This window comes from Durio zibethinus, chromosome 17 (genome assembly GCF_047325235.1).
Source record: "Durio zibethinus cultivar Kanyao isolate XHJ-2024 chromosome 17, ASM4732523v1, whole genome shotgun sequence".
Lineage (NCBI taxonomy): Eukaryota > Viridiplantae > Streptophyta > Magnoliopsida > Malvales > Malvaceae > Durio > Durio zibethinus.
Window position 1 is genome coordinate 14,313,745 of NC_143178.1, and position 22,915 is coordinate 14,336,659.

General features: G+C 29.4%; 3 protein-coding genes across 23 annotated transcripts; 2 read left to right on the forward strand and 1 right to left on the reverse strand.

The window, feature by feature from the left end:
* Positions 1-429: 429 nt before the first annotated feature.
* On the forward strand, positions 430-3,547 carry LOC111282254 (uncharacterized). The gene is made up of 3 exons (XM_022870271.2): positions 430-2,534; positions 2,637-2,712; positions 2,954-3,547. Exons 1-3 carry the CDS (start codon positions 2,514-2,516, stop codon positions 3,289-3,291), a joined length of 435 nt encoding a protein of 144 aa, XP_022726006.2. The 5' UTR covers positions 430-2,513; the 3' UTR covers positions 3,292-3,547.
* Positions 3,548-4,295: 748 nt separating this feature from the next.
* Positions 4,296-15,448, forward strand: KNATM (KNOX meinox protein). Of its 2 annotated transcripts, XM_022870318.2 has the most exons (4): positions 4,310-5,440; positions 7,043-7,156; positions 15,104-15,244; positions 15,311-15,448. In XM_022870318.2, the coding sequence occupies exons 1-4, from the start codon at positions 5,306-5,308 to the stop codon at positions 15,356-15,358; spliced, it is 438 nt and encodes a 145-aa protein (XP_022726053.1). In that variant the 5' UTR covers positions 4,310-5,305; the 3' UTR covers positions 15,359-15,448. The 2 variants fall into 2 exon arrangements, with proteins under 2 accessions (XP_089602616.1, XP_022726053.1); XM_089746490.1 differs by having other exon boundaries at positions 4,296-5,440; positions 15,104-15,437.
* Positions 15,006-21,654, reverse strand: LOC111282270 (dihydropyrimidine dehydrogenase (NADP(+)), chloroplastic-like). Of its 20 annotated transcripts, none has more exons than XR_016329228.1 (8): positions 21,304-21,654; positions 19,832-20,095; positions 19,578-19,747; positions 18,383-18,495; positions 18,106-18,292; positions 16,351-16,460; positions 15,823-16,238; positions 15,006-15,292 (listed from the first exon to the last, which is right to left on the reverse strand). XR_016329228.1 is itself a non-coding variant. In XM_022870305.2 (8 exons), the coding sequence occupies exons 3-7, from the start codon at positions 19,644-19,646 to the stop codon at positions 16,082-16,084; spliced, it is 636 nt and encodes a 211-aa protein (XP_022726040.2). In that variant the 5' UTR covers positions 19,647-19,747; positions 19,832-20,095; positions 21,304-21,654; the 3' UTR covers positions 15,006-15,292; positions 16,069-16,081. The 20 variants fall into 20 exon arrangements, 8 of the variants coding, with proteins under 8 accessions (XP_022726040.2, XP_022726032.2, XP_089602610.1 ...); XR_016329229.1 differs by having other exon boundaries at positions 15,006-15,298; XR_016329230.1 differs by having other exon boundaries at positions 15,006-15,333.
* Between the last annotated feature and the right edge of the window lie 1,261 nt (positions 21,655-22,915).

The window sequence follows — 22,915 nt, forward strand, 5'->3', positions numbered from 1 at the left end:
TATTTTATATAATGATGTAAGTACCAAAATTTGCAGTCGGATTAATCAACAATTGATTAATTTATCGAATTAACAAAACTGCGCAGGAAAAATTCTTTTAGCCGATCAACCGTCCCACTCCAACCACAACTTTGATTGGATTTGGGCCAACTTGGAACAAAAGTATGGATTGAGTTTAATTTTGGGCCTCGAAGGAGGCCAAGAAAAGGCCTCCAATTGGCATATTGGAAAAAGTCCAATTTGAATCGGGAATGAACTTTGGATGAAATTTCAGAAAAATAGAACTGAGCTGACTGGCTAGCTTGTGCAGACAAGGCTGAATGTGAATTTTCTGATGATACATTTATTGGATAAATCATGGGATAATTTCAAGGATAATTATCCCAAAGATTTATCTGATAGAAGATAAAGATCTTGCCATTCCTAAATTGCCCCTGACCTCTAGCTACAAAATCTCTCTCCAATTTTTCATTCAATACACCTCAAGCATTTCTCTTTTCCCTCCTTGAGAAACTCAGTTTTAAGCGTTCCTTAAATTTTCCCGAAGTCCTAAAGGAATCCTCCTCATTTCCATCATTTCTATCCTCCAAGAAGCTTTCCTCAATTGTTCACAATTACCCAAATAGCCTTAAGCCTTAGCCTTAGCTCCTTCGCCTTACCTTGGACCTTTGCCTAAGATTTATCGAAACCTAAAAAAACTCCGATATAGCTCAGCCGATTGGCACACTCCCAAGCGATTAGCACCAACTTTCCAACATGCCCTTTCATCCTCATTTGGTTAATCTCCTCCATACCAACCCTAGTAACTTGATCCTATCATTCCACGCATAGCCTAAACTTTACCTAAAAGAGTCTTAATTCAACCAAAACTCTGTCTTAAGAGTTTTAGTCCAACCAGACCTCTCCTCCAAAGAGTCCTTGTCCAGCTAAAGCTCTCTTGAAGTGTTCCATTTTCACCAAAACTCTATCTAAAAGAGTCCCAATTTCACCAAAACTCTATTGAAGAGTCCCAATTCCACCAAAATTCTATCAAAAAAGTCCTTTTTACATAAAATTCTTTCAAAGAGTCTTAATCTAGCTAAAGCTGTGCTCGACAATCTAAAGAGTTATAGTAAAAGACAACACTATTCAACTTAACCTAGGTCAAAAGTCTAGACCTACAACTATCATATTAGATCTTATATCGGGTAGATCCACTCAAGCATTAGATATTTTAAGTCTTTAATTAAATTATGAGCATGTTAACATATCATCCGTGATCATGCAACATGTAGCATTAGGAATGAATGATGTTATGCCGTATAGTCAAAACTAAGGTTTACCTTATTGTTTAGGGCAATGGATATTTTCTATGTAAATTCACGTCTAGTATGCTATGTATTATTTTGCCTTTTAGCATAAGTATATGCATGGATTATACTAAATATGCCCTTGAGGAATTTTTTATAAACTATCATTATAATATGTCATTTAAATTAAGGTTGCATTTATCCTTCTTTGGTTACATTTGTTTATTTATAATAATATCACATGAACTATTATATTTTAAACATTCTTGATTGATAACTTAATATTTGTATCATTAACGATTGATAAACCATCCACGACTGTCAACTCACATACATCTTTTTACATGTATGCGTAACAGTGTGAGAAATATAAATTGTTCATATCTCATTGCTTGCTCTTTAATTAATCCATAAGTCGATATGCTCATTTGAAGTGGATAAATAGATGTTGGGTTTATTCTACACAGGGTTTAGAGCTTTGATTCCTCTTATATTTTGTTTACAAACTAAGTTCTTTTAATAAAGATGAGATTGTAACCTTAAAACCAATCTAGATTCCCGGGATATATATAAATTGATTAATGACTTTTAATTAAACCTTGAAAATAAATACTGAAACAAGCGCTAAGGATGAAACACATGAAATGGATGAAATGCAATAAACAAAAGCAAGTTGTAATTTTGAAGTAAATGTTTTTAAAAAATCTTAAAAAACAGAATCAAATGCATTAATTTCTTTCTCCATTAGAAAGATACCTGGGGTTCTCTCTTTGATAAACATTATGTTTATAAGGAAAGGAAGAATGCATGACAAGCTGTCATTCTAACTATTTGTCACGAATGACGTGGCACAAATGTGCTGATCAGATCCCAACATTAACTGTTGTGGTATACTGGGATTTTTTTATTTGATTTCTTAATTAATTCATTCATATATTTCCTTCGTTTGTTCTTTTCTCCTAATATATCTAAGAATATATAAAGCGAGTGGATAAGGTTATCTGTATACATGGACCCTAAAATAGAAATCTTAAACCTTCCATCATTACACCCACCGAAACAATGCATTTATCAAGGAGAAAATGAAAGAAACTATAGTAATATCGATCAAAAAAGGAAGATATTATAGTAATAAAAATCTTCATTTAAAGATTTATCAAAATATATACCAGTGTTGTAAAGGAAAAGCAACTATTTCTGTAGCAACCAAAGGAGTTCACTTTAATGGATTCACCATCGTCTATGGTCTGAATATAGTTTCTGTTATATTCACGTTCTTTTTCATTAGTAAATTTTATCTATTTTCTTACTACCTTCTGTATGTTTTTCTTTCTTTCAATACTTCAGACTTGCGTATTAAAAGTAAACACCCAGTCTCGAGATTGGCATAACACGCTCATAGGTGTATGGAAGGGTTTGCAAGGTTTGTATTTGTTCTATCATATATACAAATGAAATTTTCTCGCAATTTCTTTTACATCATTTCATAGTCAAAACTTTAATTTGGTGTTGAATTCGGTGCTGCCTTAATTTAATTAGTCTATACAGTCGTTTTAAGAGTTGACATCCAGTAAGTTTAAGACCTTTAACTAATTCCTCTACTTTCAAGTTGCAACTTCTTTTACACAAAAGAAAAAACTTTAATTTGGTGTTATGTTCATTAGATGTTTCGTGCTCCATCGATGCGCAACAAGGATTGGCCTACGTTTCAGGAAAAGTAGAACAGCACAAGATATTGAGGATGCTGGGAAATGCAGGGAAGCATCAAAGACTGTCTCATGTCCACTATGGAAATCAAACACGAACAAGAACATTAGACAATTGTTGCAATACCAATCTAAGTCTACAGAGAAACATAAATTATAAGTGTTATCACATTGGAAAAATTGATGATTATGAGTACGGATACTTTCCCTATGGAAGAAATGACGGTTGTAGATTTGACTCGGATTATCGAGACGGTAGTCCTTTGTTGACCATTCCTCGTCTGAACCATCGATGATGCCAATATTATGAGCCAGTGGAGCAACATGCACCATCACCCATATTTGATAGTTCAGGATATGATACTAATGGAAGCAAGGTTAAGGAGTATTCTTGTTGTCATATTATGTGAGCCCTATATATGAGGAGCAAGGATGATTCAGTTTCTACAATATTATTTTGTTTTGCTTAATGATGTACATCAATCTATTACTGGATTTGGTAGTTTGATCAGTGGTGAATTTGAAGAATCTCCAATAATCTTTTTTTATTCATGAATTGGGAAATCTGGGTGATTTTTTTTTAACCAATAAATTTGAATTTTGTAAAATAGGTGTAACTTTACAAAGAAGTGTTAGTACTAAATTAAATTGTTGGTAGATACTAGATACTTATAATTTGAAATTAAATATTAATTTAACATGAAATGGGGGTTAAAAGAAGGAGGGGATTGTTCCAATTTGTTGCAAATAGCTTTGAACATATTGCAATTTATTTTACAATTTTTTTTTACTAATAACAATAGGATTTATATTTGATACGTTATTATCATATAAGTTTTATGTTAATAAATTGAATAATATTATCTAATTAATGAAGTGAATTAGATGATATCATCTTATTAATAAATAAATTTTAAAAAATATTAACTTTTTATATATTTATTTTATAAATTAATATTTATTCATTAATAAAATAATATTATCTTGATAATATATAAATTATATATACTAGCGTCAAATATAAACTTATAATAATATGTATATCATGCCGGTAGATGGCGTGCTTTCTATAAGACTACGTTTGGCAGGGGCAAATGTAAGAGGTTGGCACCGGCACGGCCTGTCCTCAACTGCTACAAATCCCATCATATCACTCTTTTCTTACCGTAATAATAGGTAAAATTCTGTTTTGACCCCTCCAAAATTTTTTATTTTAGCCCTTTTTATAAAATTTGTAAATTAAGATGATAAATTTGTTAAACTTTGTAGTTTTAAACTTGGTTATTGATTTGATTCTCAATAACTTTTTTATTTAAGCACCATTTATTTCTTTAAAAAGATATTTTCTTTTTCCATCAATACAATAAATATGTTTTATATGTATAAAAAAAAGAATTCATTTACATTAATATAAGTCTTACACTTTTTTGAAACTTAGATGAAAATTATTAAATTTAAAAATATTATTTTGAAATAAAGTTCCCGATTTTGGTATGATTTTACTGAATCTCATGCATATAGAGAGGATCCAAAAGAGTACTCCACATATGGGACACTTCGAAGTGAGGTCCATTTATGCCGAGAGTTGCTTGAACTGTTGATAGAGTGTAGGCTTCTTAATTGGAGTCATCAGAGTTTAAATACTCAGTAAAAAAAAAAAAATACAAAAACCATTTATGCCAAAAACCCTCAAATAATTGGAGTGGAGAGGGGTAGCCCACATCAACAGTCCTTTGCTCAGCTCGACCTGTCTGCTTTGTCTGTATCAAAAACATTATAATTTATATGTATATATGGAAATATATCCCAGTATATGTCGAACTTTCAATGTTAAAAGTGAATGAACAGTGAATGAACAGGGTCTTTTCTGGAGTGCGAACAAACCAGAGTGATGAAAGAGTGCCCTCATAAACAGTAACGAGTTTGGATTTTCTTCTACAAAAAGTGGGGGAATGAGCAGTGCAAAGGTCAAATAAAGACGAGAAGCGCGGCGCTGGGCCAAATAAGAAGAAAAGCGTACTATCAGAGCTTCCCATTACTCGAGAACCCCCTTGAAATGTTCCTTTCGTTCATGTAAAAAGACAGAAAGAGATAGTGCAGGCAGGGAAAGGGAACCATTTCAATGAGTGTGTTCTGTTCTCTGACTGATGCCCAACTTATGCATGCATTGGTCATTCCAAAAATAGGACTATCTGTGCTTAAATTTGTTTCCAGATAGTACCACAGGGCACCTGGGCTCTCAATTCTAATTAATATATAGCTTTACAAATATGGCAAAACTAAAAGAGTTGTGCTGCAAAGGAATTGGATATGGAGGCCAAGAGGGACATTACTGGAGATCATTACAAGGAAGAAGAAGAAGATGAAGAAGAACTTCTCAAAACCAGAATTTCTAGTCATCCTTTGTATCGGAGGCTCGTTGAGAATCACCTCAACTGCTTAAAGGTTTTTCTCTCCTGCCCCTTCAATGTTTATATGTATGACCATTGAGCATTAATGGCTTTAAAACATCAAGGTGATCTTTTGTAAAGTCTCTTCTTTTTTATTTCCACAGACTACACATGTAGCCATTTCTGAATTGCTTCAAGAAACTTCAAAAAATGGACTCTTTTTCTTTAGATTTTCTCAGCAGTCTCCATCACATCCCACATTACTAGGCCAAATGATGAACTCTTCCCGTAGGATTTTCTTATTTGCTACACGCTGTTGATATTCTTTATTAAATATTCAAAATTTTTAAGGTCCGAAAATTTGCACTATCATTAGAAAGTGGAAGTTTCAGTATGGTTAAATGTCTCAATGAACAATATTTTAATGGAAGGCAAATCAGACAGTAACGTAACCATAATCAGAGTAGAGCTACATTGATCTGTTAGTGGGCATCACCGATTGACAGTAACCATTTTTCTCTTCCATGGTTTCTACTTCAAGGAATCAAAACATACTTATCATGTCCATAAACTAATGGTTAACTTTGCAAGAAGATTTAGGGTTCTACCACATAGTTAATTAGTCTAATAACATGATGGTTTATGGCTAAGGTTGTTCTAAATGATTAACCTATCTAGCCAGTAAGTTTTAATTAGCTTAGAGCCAAAGTTATATTATATATTTTCTTTTTTTTTTTTTGGTAATTAAAGTTTTTAAATATTAAACTCTTGTTACTATAATTACGAATTCAGTAATTTATTAACTGATCATACGTCTGTATGCTATATATATTTTCTATAGCCATTCATTTGACCAACATAACATATTTATATCTATTAACTAAAATACCATGAGTCTCGAGCTCTTTGCTCAACCAATTACCAAACCATTACGTAAACTTCTAACTCGGTGCTTCTAGTGTTTAGCTTCCAAATTAAATAAACCAATGTTCGGTAGAAGAGAGAGTGAAAAAAAAAAAAAAAGGAAGGAAAGGGAGTGGAAACAAAATAGTGTTTCTTTCTTTCGCTAATTCTTTTTGTTTGGTAAGAGGGAAATAAGATGGAAGGAAAACAGATGAAGTTGTATGTGTCCCTTTCATTCAAATATAATCCTTCCTAAATGAAAACAGAACAGTCTCTATGTATTTTTCATCTCTCATGTTAAATGCAAATAAGAACCCTTTTTTTTTTTTTTTTTGTTCTCTTACCATGTTCTTTTCTCTACATTTTCCTTTCTTCACTACGAAATGTAGTGTAAATGTCCCATCTAAATTTGCAATGAGGTAATTCTATTAGATCAACCCCAACGTGTATAGGTTTGATTCACCTTTCCGATGGGTTATTGTTTTGTTTCTGCTGCATATTCTTGGCCAAACTTTTATTTCTTTTACTTAATACAATAATTATGTTATATATGTTGAAAATTGTTCAATTATAATTTTTATTTGCACATATAGTATCACCAAAATAAATGTAAAAAATCATTGATATTATAGAATAGTGCAGTTTTCGTAGCCTGTACTTTAATGTAGAAAGGCACATGCGTTGCATTTTTCTTTCCTACAGGCTACAGCTTGTTGTTGAGATTCAGTGAAACGATCGATGTAATTTTGTTCAGGTTGGTGAGATTGCCTATAGCGGCAGAAATAGCAAGTCAAATCAAAGGAAAGCTGATGACTACAATAATCCTTGTTCAAGCATGCTAAACCATTCAGAGTTAGACCTCTTCATGGTACATTCCTTATTACTTTCATTCTGCAAATCCTCTTTTCCATTTGAGTTTCCTTCAAAGTGAAGAGTTCTTCTACCTTCGCATTATTCAAGTATCACTTTAAATTATTTTATTGTTTGGATAGCTAAAATAGGCAAGGAAAGGAAAAGAATGAATTAATCACAACTTTTGTTTTGATTAACTTGTAAAAAGAAAAGGAAAAGAGATATTAAATTGTATTGTTCTAATTATACCCTTTTAAAATAAAATATTTTTCCATCATATGAATAATCTTGATATTAACTATTTTAAATAATTTTAGAAGTTAATAAAAATAATTTCAATTAAAGAGAATATTATTAATAATTAATTCATAAAAAATGTATATTTGGAATTATTTTTATACTACAATAATTTTTTTTCAAAATTAATCCACAAATGAGAAACTTAAAAACTTAAATATTTATTATTAAGATAAAACTAACCATAAATTTGTTTAAATATTAGCATTTTCCTATAGTTATACATGTTTCATCATGTTCTTTTATTGTCGTTATTTGGTATTTGTGGAGTGATAACAAAACAAAACAAAAATTAAGATCTAAGTATAAATTAAAAATGTATAGAATTCAAAGTTATTGACCAATAAAATAATTGAGGAATGAGTTGCAAATGATTTAAAGATAGAATCAATGGTTAATATCAATTGTTAAACTTGAATATTATAATAACATTTTTTTGAAAATGATAAAATATAATAAGGATATAAAAGTTATTTTATATTTAAAAAAATTTTATTCTTTCCTTTCCTTCAAATTTATCCCAATTTGAGATAATTAAAAATTGGAACTTTTGAGAGAAAGAGAGGGATGCTCAATTCCCTTTCTTTTCCTTTATTAAAATGTAATTGATAAATCAAACAAGGAAAATTTTTTCTTATTTCCCTTGCTTTCTTTTCCATTTCCTCATCTCTCCTCAATCCAAACAAAGCCTAAATTATATTAGGATAAATATATATTAACACCAAATTATCCCCATCCACTCTTTTCGTTTTTGTTAGTTGAACTATAACAAAAACATATGAACTAAAATTAAATAATTATCCAAATTCTTTTCTTTTATTATCATTTGTTGAGTTTTTAAATATATACTTCCACTCAATTGAACCTGTATTGGGTGAAAATTGATTGATTAACCGTCATCAAATATATATTCACTTAAACGAGAACTAAATTAAATAAAAATAAATATTTAAGAATTTAATTAATTGCCACAAAACAATATAAGTTTAAATAATTATTCAATTTTAGCTCAGGGTCTTTTTTTTTATTCATTTAACTCTTGGTTAACTAAAATTAAAAAATAGATTAATTATTACAGCAAGAAAAAAAAACAATATTAGACATAACCCCATATATATATTCAATAGAATTTTTTTTTCCAATTAGTCATGAAGGTCACTTTAAAATAGAAAAAGACAAAAGGTTTCATTATCATGAAGGAAGCACATGTCCCATAGTCAGAGGTGGCAAATGGGATTAGGTTCAAATTGGATTATTTTGGGTAGAAATATTTTGAGTTTAAATTAATTCAAGTTTGAGTTACGTCGAGTTCAAATAAGTTCGATTTCGATTAAGGTTAGATTTGATTCAAGGAAAATCAAGTTATTTAGGGTTTGATGTATTTTAATATGAATCAATTCAAATTTAGGTAATTTTAATTTTAAATTTGTTGAATTTAACTCTCAAATCTTTAAAATTTAACCTTTAATTTTTCATATTTAATTTATTAACTTCTCAAAACAAATAAATATAATTAAATTATATAAAAACTAAAAAAAAAAGTTAAATGATTTAAAAGTAATATACTAATAATATGAAATTATGTTACATTAAATATAAAATTAACTTTCTTCATCATAAAAAATTTTTTATGATTTTTTTGTTAACTAATATTTAGTATTTATTTTTAATATTTCATACTTTAATTAATTATTAATTTATTATTAATTCATATTGATATTTTATACAATGATATTCATTCACATTATTCTTTAATAATGAATTGAAAATGAGCAAATAATTTTAAATAATTTCAAAAAAACTCATCTTTAAAGTCAACATTAAGTAGTACGATAATGTCAAAAAAAAAAAAAAAAACTATTGATACGATTACTTAATTAGAATAATGATCTAATATTAATATTTTAAAAAGAAATTTAAAATATCAAACTTACTTATCCATATTATTAATCTAATTTAAATAATTGACCCTTTAAATAGATATGACATGGTATGATTTGATGTGATTAACTTGATTTTAATTTTTAGTTTTTAAGTTATAATATTTAATTTTGAGGGTTAATTTTATGTATAAAAAATATAAGTATAATTGTGCATATACAAATTAATACTATATAAGTTTTTACATTTTGTTCATAAAAGAATTTAAGAAGTTTATTGTCTTAACACAACTAATCTTTATTATAATTAGTTATATATTAGAAGATTATTATATTTAGTAATTAAAATGAATAAATATAATATTATTATTCTACCTTTAAATTATATTTTTGTTTAAAATTAATAATTAATTTTTATATTTATTATTTATTAATAAATAATAATAATTTATTCAAATTTTCTATACAAAAAATTAAATTAAATTAAATAATTACCTTTTATCTAATAACATTTTCTTTCCCTTCAAAATTGAAAATATAAGATTTCAAAAAAAATCCTCCAATTCAATTATAACCCAAAATTTAAAATGAGGTTATTTTAGGTTCAAAATTTAAATCAATTTAAATTTGAATTAGGTCGGGTTTGAGTTAATTTAAATTCCAATAAATTCTGATTCAAATTAATTTGAATTTAGATCAGATCTGATTGGAATCGTTGATTTTTTAATCAAATTGAGTTAATCAAATTTCTATTCGAATTAATAGGGTGAATTTTTTTGGATCGGATCAACTTTGGCCATCTTTGCCTATAGCCAAACAAAATTCGAATTTGTTTCATACTTTAAAAGTATATTTTCTAAAACTAGAAACTAACCAATGATGGGAAAATGAACATATGTATGGAGAATACTAGGATGAAGAAAGACGCTCTACCATGTTGCCTTTTCGTATTTGTTAATTTAGGTTATATATTATGGTTAAGAATATTAAGTTAATTCAGTAATAGTTTTGTACGGTTTTTTCCGTTCATAGAATTTAGAAGGTAAGAAAGGAATTGGCTTGATTCGAATCCAAACTTTTCATGCTTTAAATTCTTAAGGTTTTTTTACCATTAAGTGAAGAAACAAATGCACGACATAATTTAAGATTTGTTAAAAATTATGAAATGACATGTTTTTTACACATGATTGAAAAATCATATTTTAAGATCATCTTAATATAATTTAAATTCTCTTAAATCTAAACCAAAAGTCTCTATAAATAAATAACATTAAGAAACCATTTATCATGCGTGCTTATGAAAGCATTTTTTTTATTCCAATGGAAGCTAAAATATTAATGGAATTGCCTGCGAGACCCGTCCCTCCCCTTGGCTGTTTCAAGTTTCCTATAACAGATTAGGGTTTTCAATTGTAAAATGGTGAAATCATGTTTCTACTCCGCTTCGTACAAAAATTTCATATTAGGCTTCTCTCCTTTGCGAAATTTGTTTAGTTAATTTAAAATTAAATTTATAAGTTCCAAAAAAACTTTCATTTTATTATATTATGATTAAATAGTGAAATTTTGTATTATACTTTAATTATGTTGAATTTTTTATTATAATTTTATTTTGATTTTTTTTTTTTTTTAAATAAACGATGAAGTAATATTTTGTTTACGTGGTTTAAATAAGTTATAAAGAAAAATTATGACATGCACATTCACACTCCAAATTTTATTGTTTTTTATTTTTTTTATTTATTGTCAAGTTTTTTATCTCATTTTTTTTTCTCGTCAACTCAGAAAAGTACGACCTCGGGGCACTATTTTATTAATTGTTGTTATAAATTCAAGCAAATTGAAATATAATGAAAAAAAAAAAAAAACCAATATACATACTATCAAAAGGAAGTCTTGGCAAATAATTTAGTGTTCAATTTATGGATGGATGACACATTTCAGTTCTAGGTTTAGTTAAAGGGCTAATTGAATGACATTTTTCATTCAATTAGGCATCCGCAAATTTTTTTAATTTTTTTAGTTTTGGAATGGTTTTTATTTATTTTAAAAACAAAAATAGAAAAATATAGGAAAAATAAAAGAAAATGAAAACAATTATTTTTTTATTTTCCTCTTATTAATATTTCATTTTATTTTTTAGAAAAATATTTTTCATAAAAAAGTTACAAAAAAAATGAATGGAAAAGAAAAAAGAAAAAGAAAAAAATTGAGATTTTTTTTCTTTTTTTTTCTTTTAAAAATTTCTTTAATTTTTTCTAAATGTTTTTCATAAAAATTTATAAAAATAAAAGTATATAAAAAATATCAATAACAAATAATCACCAATGAATTAATCATCAATATTAATAATAAATATAATTAAATTTGTCCTTAAGTAGAAACAATCCCAATTGAAGTGCTCAACTGATTGTCAATTTGAGAAAATATCATAATATAAAAGTTTTCATTTATTATTTAGAATAAATAAAAGATTAACATCTTATAAATATATAATAAATAGAAATATAAAATACATAAAACCAAAAAAATTTTCATTGAAATTATAATTTTTTACAGTTTTTATTTTTCTTCCTTAATTTTCATAAAAAAATTTAAAATATATCAAGAGCTGAAAACATATTCAAATAATTAAAAAAAAGAAAAAAAAAAAACACACACACACACACACACAAAATGCACCTATGCACGAAAAGTTAATAAAAAACAATAATCACATCATATTAGATATTATATTTATTTTTTATTTTTTAATATTTTATAATATTTCACGAGAATTAAATTTTTTGTTATTTTTATGTTAAAATAATATATATATATATATATATATTGAAAAAAAAAAAAACTGTTAACCGGGGTCAAATTCTAGCTCAATATTGAACTGTAGTGATAAATTTGTTTCTTTTTTCTTTTTTACTAAATTTGGTATTTATTTTGAAAGATTGAAAAGCTTATTTTTAAGATTTAAAATTGAAAAAATAATATTTATGATTCCATTTACTGTAAGTACTAATATTAACCGTAACGTCAAACTATGAAATAATAATATTAACTGTAAGTATTAATAATAGTACATTTGATTTTTAATTTCTTAAACTATGAAATTAACCGTTATGTCAAAGAAAAATATATACATGAAATCAGTTTTATCTTGATAGCATGTCAACTAATTTCATTTGATGTTTATAAAAAATAAAATTTGAAAATTAATAATCGTATTTTGCACGCTAAATCAATTATATATGTAAACTTTTCGCTTTTTGGTTCTTTAGTTTTTTTTCCCGTTTTAATATTTAAAAGCCATGTGACTTTCTTTTATAATTATTAATTGGGTTTATTTTAATAATTTATTATGAATTATGATGTTTGGAATTTTATTCTCCTTGCTCCTCACTAAAACAATATAATATATATATATATATATATATATACATGCAAGCCCATTTCACAAAAAAAAAAAAATCCGATTAAAACAATATGTATCTTTCTTTTTATTCCACTTCTTGTTACAAAATCAATTGATAATAGTAAATTTGATACGTGAATCTAAAGTCTAAACTAATATATATGATCCCATCAATCAATTTACACCAGTAAGTAACTCTGTAGTCAACCGGGTGATTTGCATAAAAACATCTAATAATAATTCAATACGCGTTTAAGAATGTAATGTAATTTAAACAAAAAAAAAAAAAAAAACAGAAAGAAATTGAATTAAAAATGGATTTGGTAGATTGCTTTATTTCGGCTTTCTGTGATCAGATTTGACACGTTGTCCCTAAATTGTAGCAAACATCCGCATGCCATTACTCTCGGAGTAAATGTTTAATTAAGAATTTAATGTTTACATGATTTTTAATTAAAGATTTAAACTTTAATTTGGTTCTGTAACATTTTTAAATTTATTTAGATAAGGCTTTTCTATTACTGCTGTGGCTTACACGTGAAAAAAAAAACGTGAATTATTATTTTACAATATAATAAACAGTAAAAATAGCTGAAACCTCTACCTTCTCCACCTTCACTTTTCAAGCAAACCCTACCGTTTCCGTGTTCTTTTTAATCAAAGAGCAAACACTCAGAAATCAATCTCTTCCTTTATCGATTTTGTCGCCAATGACCACTTGGTCTTCGTCCTTTACCAGCAGTATAACTTCTTCATAACTAAAACTAAAATCTTTTGTTCAACCCATTTTCTGTGTTATTTTCTCTCTAAATCCCTAAATCAGAATCCAACTACAACCTAAAAAGTAAAGAGCTCAAGAATCACAAAATTTTATCGCTAGAATCAGACATCATTCACCGCTCATTGTGCTGTCGATCGATCAGTGCCTCTTTCATTTTCTAACTCTGTTTTAAAATCCAAAAATTTCCTTAAAAAATCCAAAAAAAAAAAAAACTCATTGCTGAAAATTTCCCAAAAAAAACCAAACCTAGAAAAATCCCAATCAAACCTAAAAGGACCCTTACTGAGAAATTTCCAAAAGAATCAAATACAAAAATACCCTTGTTGATGAATTCTAGAATCTTGCTATTGCGGTTGCTTCTATGTATTAGAACCTTCTTGTTGGATCAATTACGCATTTGAGGCTAGTTGCTGATAGCTAATCTGAATGATGAATTTGTTTTGTTGATTGCCTAATTCTTAGAACAATTAATTTATTGTGTATTTTTTCGCCCCTTCAAAGATTCACCCAATTTTTTTGCTTTTCAATTGTCTTTGATTGTGAATTGCTAATGTTTAGCCTCTATTGCTTAATTATTTGAGATTAATTGTTGTGATTGATTTTGCTCCTTGCCTCCCTATTGATTATCAATTGTTACTATGCTTAGATTTTGTGTTTTTTTCATTGGAATAAATGGCTTTAACGAAAAATGTTAACAAAAAGTAGACTTACCGATAGATGTAAGTCATAATCATAACTTAGATTTTTTTTTTATTTGAATAAATTTAAAAATATTATATCATATATTGAATTAAATTAAAATTGATATTTTTAATTGAGTAATCACTCAAATTTTTAATTTTAAATTGAACATTTAACCCTTTTATTTACCCCTTTAGACTCATTTATTATTATTATTATTATTATTAATTTTTTATTTTTTTAAAAATCTTTAAAACTTTTAATTAAAAATTTAAAATTTAAAATAAAAAGTGACACTGTAATTTTAAAAATAATCCATTGACTACCGGAATTAATCAAGAGTGTAAACTCATAAATTGAATCAGAGTTTAAGTGCTTAATTGTAATGTTCTTTTAGATGTCAAATTAATAATTTTATTAATTGAGTATCAAAAGTGTACTTAACCTTTATATAATCTAAAAAATTATTTCATCAATTTTTTTCTAATTCTAACAATTATACTTTATTACAAATATTGAATTTTTGAAAAAGGAAAAGAAAAATCAAATGAAAAACAATACATAAATAATCGAACTGTAAAGAACTAAAAAAAAAATGTATCCCACTAAAATTTTAATATATATTATGTGCACAAAAAGATATCAAAAGCCTTTGACAGTTCATTAATTAAAATAATTCAACCTGAGACTATTTACTTTAGGAATGATTGCTTCATGATTTGAATTTGAAAGATAAGCACTTCTTGATAGTTCCAAGTATTTTGTATTATTGATTAAATTAAAAAAAAAAACAAAAAAAAAAAAAAAGAGAACCGCAACGTGGATAAAAAAAGGGATCGCTATATTTTATGTATTAATCTGTAAAGGTATGTAAGCTAGAAAGAAGGTAATGTAACGTATATGGTAACACATTGGCAGGAAGCATATTGCTCGGCGCTCAGCAAGCTAAAGGAAGCCATGGAAGAGCCACAGCAGGAAACAATAGCTTTCATCAACGGCATGCATTCACAACTGAGGGAGCTCGCAAGAACTAATCCCCAATCACCAGATGTATTTCTGGTATGTTCCATTTACCATAATCAAACTATCTCCACTATTTTCCTCTATCTGAAACTTGTTTCACAGGCAACAGAAATGAATAATTCAAACTGGAGCAGGGACCAACAGAAATGAGAGTCAAATGTCAGGGAGTGCAGAAACCACCGTGCTTAAAGAATTCCTCTAACATCTATATGGAAAACATTATAACCTGCTATGATGTAAAATTCTGGTACTAGAACTTCAGTTCTCTCTTTCCTTTCCTTTCCTTGATGTTATGTTGCAATGGAAGATACCTAAGTTTATATATATATATATATATATATATATATGTATATATATATAACTATGCCGGTGGCATTACATTTTATGCCTGCTGCTGACCTATTATTTATTCATAATCTTACGTATCAAACATGCTCTTATCTACGGATGATAGGAAAACCTGAAAAAGGAAAAGAACAGAAACAAGGAAAACATATTGCAATGGCAAGGTAGATGTAACTTTAACTCCATGATATCACTTAGTTTTGATTGATCAAATGGCTTATTGCTCCACAGCAGAACAACAATAAAAAGGTTTAGGGGCAAGAGATTACTCATTTTGGATGAAATCACTTCAGTTCTTTTTTGCTTCCTGAATAAAAACAGCACATGCTACATGAAACAGCTGCACTTATTAACAATTTGACCCTGAAATAATCTTGTGTTTTGGTTTTACATCACCACCTTCAATCATTCATATAATTAACCCTTTCTGAGATGCAAAGAACAAGATAGACATCTACCAACCAGATACAACTAAACCACCATTTGTTTTTAATTATACAGTAGAGAAGTCTTACTTCGGCAGTGCGATTAGTTAGAAACCATGCTCTCGGTCTCTTTCACAAAGCCATCTCCTGTCCAATCTTTGTCAGACTGCAAACCTTTCTTAACAGCTTTCCTCTCTTGAATTGCTTCTCGCTGCCTTCGCACTAAATCTGTATGAGTTGTAAAATATTGAAGGGAAGCCCTGAAACACCATCAAAGAAAACAGATTAAATAACAAAAAAGATAGATGCAGTATCCAACTAATATTCTTTAAACTTATGTGCAATTGCCATTGGAAGAAATAAAGCACATACCCTCTGAAATCTTCTATTGATGAGAAATTGTGCTTTTTCATGAAATCCTTTAGCCCTGCAGATAGTTTCTTCACAAGGCCATAGCCATGCATCATAACACCTGTACAGACCTACAAGCATAGGTGATGATGCAAGCTTAAAACATATATAGAAATTGATTAAGAAATTCGGTAATTCATAAAATAAGGATACAAAGCAAAATGAGCATAAAGATAGTTGACAGTAACTTGTGCTCACAACAAATCATATCCATGCAAAACTTAAGAACAACTGTAAAGGATAACACTCAATTTACAGGTTAAAGGGTAAAGCAAAAATACATAGTAAGATTCCTAAACAATTTTAGGCTAGTTATTGAAAAAAAAAAAAAATTTCATTCTAAGGCACTGCGTACAAACAAAAACAGAATACATTGGTGGATTAAATTATGAAATGTTTACCACTGGCACAATGTTACCAAATTTTTTGCACTTACTGTTTATCCAAGGGTCACATGACAAATGTTGAAATATAAGAAATTTACATAAGGCAGCTATTGCTTCCCCAAAGTCATACCAACATCACCCCTGCCCCTCTGGTGCAACCCCAACCTCAACCCAATAAAACAAAAACGTACCATTTACCTTCTGCTTTGGGCATGAAAATATGGCCTGAAGCTCAAAAACATCTACTTAAAACATAAATTAAGATGTCCTCATTCTAAATATATCAGAAAATAGGTCCTTATAAAGAAACTCAAAATCTATGATTACTAGTTTCAATTGCAACTCATAGCCAATAGTAGTTAATACAGCAATGCCTCAAATCTTTTTAGAGACCCAACATCATGGGAAACAATTTTCTCCACATTGTTACAGTGTCAATTGGCGGTTGTGAATGGGAGGGAAGGAAAGTTCTAAATTTTAGGATGGGCATCAAGCTAAAATCAACTGGCAAAAAGTGGAATGGCTCCGTTATATTTTTGTGCCCAAATTATCCCCAATTTAATAGATGTTGGATTTCTTTTATCTCCACTTCTAGTGCACCCCCTCATGTATAGGGGCAATGGACCTATCACATGACATGAACTTCACGTCTAGGCAAAACGAGCCTACAGTGCATGAAGGGCCTAACGAAAGGTGACAGTGCCTACTCTGATACCAGTTAAATTTTATGTTGGGCATTCAACCTAAAACCAAATGGCAATAAGTTGAGCAGTCCTTGTTATATTTATGTGTCCAGGTTATCCCTAATTTATCGGACATGAGATTGCTTTCATCTCCACTTCTAATATAAAGCATCTCAAAATTCAAGGTCTGAAATATTATATGCTCCCATCCCAACAGAAAAGAAATGACCTACAAGAGTAGCTCTAACAAACTGATATCATGTCATATTAAGACAACTGTCAATCCATTGTCTCATGTTGCTTCACCAAACGACTTTTATATAAAATAGAGCCATTCCTAGATAAACAAAGAGCAGATTAACAACCATGTAGTCTTTGAACATATCAGCTCAGCATGAAAAGAGGGTGGTTATGACACTAAAGGAACCCTTCTATCATGAAATACGAATATGATACATTACCAAAAAAAGAAAATAGTATGTGAATATGCATTCCACGTAATTCCATGGCAGATTATTATTTTGGAGTTTAGGTTGAAATGCTAAGACCTATCGTTCAAAGGAGGATACTATTTTATCCAGAGGCATGAAGAGACAATACTGGAATTAGCAAAAAACAGTTTTTGAGAATTATTTCCCAGATTCTACCTGAACAGTATTTGCTCCAAGCAGAACAAATTCAGCAGAATCACCCCCTGTCTCAACACCCCCAATGCCAGAAAGTGAGTACTCCTTGTTGTTAAATTCCAAATTTATCATTTTTGCAATGCTCATTACTTTGGCAAGTGCAATAGGATGAACTGCTTTGCAAGAATAACCCCCAGGAGTTGAGTAGCTGTAAACAGAAATATAAGTGCACAAAATTTTCTGGGATGAATTCTGAGCCAGTGGAATACAGAAGATTGTTAAATTTGAGAATACTAACCCCTCAACACAAGGCTCTGGACGTAAAGTATCAAGGTTGATTCCCATCACACTCATGATTGTATTAATAGCAGATACCCCCTCACATCCTGAACTTAAAGCCACCCTTGCTGGCTAAAAACATACAATTGCGGATAATACCACTTATCACTAGTAAATCACTATTAACTGCATCAGGAAAAATAGGAATAGAAAGACGGTAAAAGTAAGGATATATTTCCATTGCTTTCATTCTAATGGGAATTCTGAACAATAATGCTTCAACCCCTTCTTGAATAGTAAAATATGTGCTAAAGAATCAAATAAAACCATGAAGTTTTGAGATTGAGTAACCAATAAGTTTCAATCTCAAGAAAACCATGAATTATATAGATTAGTGATGAACTTAAAGCTGAAATAGCTTTGATTGATCAAGTCAACCGCATGAGAAACGGTTAAATCTAGCCTCTTACAAAATTCTAGGAAAACAGCATAAAACAACATTTTTTTTTTGTCCGTAGGAGTAAAATTCTATTCACTGGTTTGTTTGCCTTGATAATCTTGGACAAATTATTCACAAAAATGACAATCAATTTTGTCAGTGATTCTCAATGTCTCCAATCTATAAAAACAACAATGATGTTCACTTCCATTCATCTTCAACAATAATTCACACAAGCAACAATATAAAAAAAAAAAAAAACTTGCAATTATTTTTTGTCCTCAATGAAATTTCTACTTATAGCCAGAAATTAAGGCTTATATTATCTCTTTCTATTTTTATAGATTAGAAAATTTATAGTGGTTTTTCAGAAACAACACTCTTGGTGAAAATGTTGCTTAATGGTGGCTCATATCACCAAAATACCCAAATGTCATGAGTTTTGAAATATAGACATTTTTATCCCTGGGAGACAACAACAGAATAATTTCATACATGGTGATACAAAATCAAATAGTTACTCTTGCAACAATGCTTTCAACTAATGGAAATTGTTATGAACCATGCCATAAAGTTTAAACAGAACTACAGAGACAAGATGTCATAAAGGCCAAAACATAGGTTTCCAAACTAGCATCTCAGCTGCTTGATCCATGACAAGTGTAAACATGGTTCTAAATCATAAGATCCTATGTTCTTTAAATGCTACTAAACACCAGAATTTGAGAGCAAGTTCTGCATAAGTAGTGAAACAATAAAAAAGAATGTAACACACCTCTGTGATATCAGTGATGTTAGGAGTCATCTTTGCCCATACAGGACAGTCGCTTTTGCATTTATCCATCCACAAACTTCCTCCAACAATGCACAATCTTGCCCAACTGCTGCACCCATTTTACGCTCAGGCATGCCATGAGGGCATGAGAAATTAATTTCAATGGCATCCTAGAAACAAGATCAATAGATGACTAATGCTTTTAAATGAGAGATATAAATAAACATAGAATCTACATGAAGAATACAGCTTACAATCCCAGTTTGCTCCACTCGATCAATAAGTTCTTCCCAGGCAGCTTTTTCATACTCCTCCATAATAGAGGCAATGAGAATCCTATCTGGATACTCTTTTTTCAGTTGCTTAAATTCTTTTAACATAGTTTCAAGAGGGCGGTCACTGATAAGTTCAATGTTCTCCCACCCAATTATCTGTCCTTTGGCTGAGCCATTTGCTCTTGCTCGTAGCCGGGCATACCTAGGAGTTACATTGATAACCTTGGCAGCATCTAGTGACACCTAGCAGAATAATTTGGTACAGAGATTCCACATATAGCATGAAAATGTGCATAACAGGAATATTCCAGATGTAAAGGAGGGATAGGTAAACATGCTTAAAAACCAAGGTGGTCAATACCACATTGAAAAACATTTCGTTTTTCTATATTACGTCTAGTACTAGCAGTTATGTACCCAAGGGATATCTCAGCCACTTAGCCATTAGAACTTGAAGCTCCAACTTGGAGATTTTGGGCTTGAATCTTAGGATGAGCAGGATGGGATTTTATGCGAGGGGTGAGGGTTCTTCTCATTGTGTAGCCCAAGATATAGACCTAGTAATTCATATATGCATAACGTGGCAAACACTGACAATTAGTGTATTCATGTTGTGTTTTACATGAAAAATTACGTATCATAATTCATATCAATGAGGAAAACATAATATATGTTTTGGTTTTATCAAACCCATATAGATTTTTGCTAAAATTTTAATCTACCACTTTCCTTTTCTTATCGTTTTCATGTCGTATCACTGTATTATATGTCCCAAAAAGAGCAAGGCTAATATACCATTTCAGATTTGCTTCGAGTTAGTGAGATCTAACGAAAAGACTAATAAGACCAAATGTTCAAGACCCAATTTGTGAGATATCTATGAGAAAAGAGAAAGATATGCAATGCAAGCTACCACAACTGACACTTATCAAAGGTTAATCCCCTAAAACTACAATGAGTACTAAAAGTTATTAGGTAAAAAACTATTCAATTAACATAAGTTAAAATCTGGTCCAAAAGCAATAGTAATTTATACTGCTTTCATTGTTAAGACACCCTTTTCTTTTTTTTAAACATTTTCTGTCACGAGTGTTGCAAAATGAGAGAAAATGGAAATGTGAAGTAATTTTGTTTAGGCATTGTTTTGTAGGAAAAAAGATTAATCCCTTTTTTTCATTTTTTGTTTTGAACGTTTACTATTTCATGAACTTTAGAGAATGTGAATCGCTGCCTGATCACTTTCTTGATTCTATCATCTTCATTTTTGAAATACTAAGTTATAAAGCCAAGTAGATTTCTCTGACTGATTGCGAAAAAGTGTAAGAAAAGATGATCTTCAAATTCTTCAATGCCTTGATATGAACTAAATAACAAATACTATAACAAACTCAAACCACCATAAAAAAAAAAAAAAAAGGAAAAGAAAAAACAAACGAAAGCAACGAACTTACAGTCTTGGCAATCACAGCACCCCAGCCTTCATCAAAGGCTCTCTTCATGACGGTGTAATTGGTGCCGGGTGGACCCGACCCGATTACAAACGGATTGGGCATTTGGAGACCATTCACATACACACTCAAATCAGGCTCAGCTTGTGAATCTGAAGCAAAAACCTTGAACCCAACTCGACTGGGGCGAGTCAAAGTCGGACGATCATGGCGAGTTACAGCAAAGTCAGAAATGGAGTTCCTGTTGTTGCAGCCAACCCGAGAGAAATTCAGAGAAGCCATGGGTCAAGCTTTGTCTAGTTATGAATGCAAGAATGAACAAGAAAGGATTTGAGATTGAATCTGAGTTGTAATATTCTTCAAGATTTGAAACAACGTGGAATTATAGGAATCTGCGTTGTCTTTTTGCACCTCAAAAGATAATTACTACAAGAAAGGTGAAGATAATAATAATAATAATAGAGATAAAATAACGTAGATAACGTAACGTTTTGAAATTAGAATCCACAAATTGACAATGTCAGCGACTTTTTTAGTCTCCTTTCTTGTTGTAAAAATTGGAAAACGCAGATAACGAGGAAACAAAACAGGTGTTGCTCACAAATCGCAAAGGTACTTTCGTTTCATTGCGTTGTTTCCCTTTTTTCACCTTACCAGCGGTACCAAGAAGCAAGTTATTAGCATTTTACCTATGCTTTGCTACGAGAATTATTTATCTATTTTTTTTTTATTTTTTTAGTGTAAGCTTAACTTATAAAATGTGAGAAAAGTAAAAATTTATATATATTAGATCTCAATCCTCAATATAAATTCCAAAATTAATATCATAATACTACCTAGGTTATAATCTGAAACACTCTTAAAAATTAAAATAAAATAATAATACATATTCATTATCACTTTCAATAATTATTGCTTCAAGCATATAACCTCTATCTTACTTAGAATTTATATATGTAAAATTCAACAAAATTCATACAAATTTCAGCTTAAAATGACTTAATTAATCAAAAAAATAATTATCGAATCAACCAACTAATTTTGAGCAAAGATGAAATGAACTATATAAAATCAAATCCATCAGCATTTTAAGACAACATATGTAAACAATGTCTTCTCAAAAAATGACCAATGAAATAGCACAAAAGTTAAGTAATGAGCATAATAGCATATGGTAAACAAAGAAAAAAAATCATAAACGTTACTACAAATGCATGTATGGAAAACAAAACTAGATGTGCCATTAGTTTTATTGTAAAAAAGCAACCTCAATTCTCATTTTATGATCATGCTTGCACCAAAGAAATATTCAAGTTTTAGGAAAAAATTTGTTATCATTTTTACCTATCACTATGGGACCAATATGGTTTAAATTGAATATGTAAAAAAATTATGAAAGAATTAATAATAAAATCTAATTAAAAGTTTCAAACTACAAATATATTTATATAATAACTGCTATATATTCGCTACTTAAGTAAATACCAAACATGGAATATCATAACTTTTATCTTATCATCTTCATCATTATGCTTAGCAAATACAACTTTAATTCATCAAACAAAAACAAGACCTAGAAGTAAGAAAAATCAGTTAAAATGACCAATGCTTAATG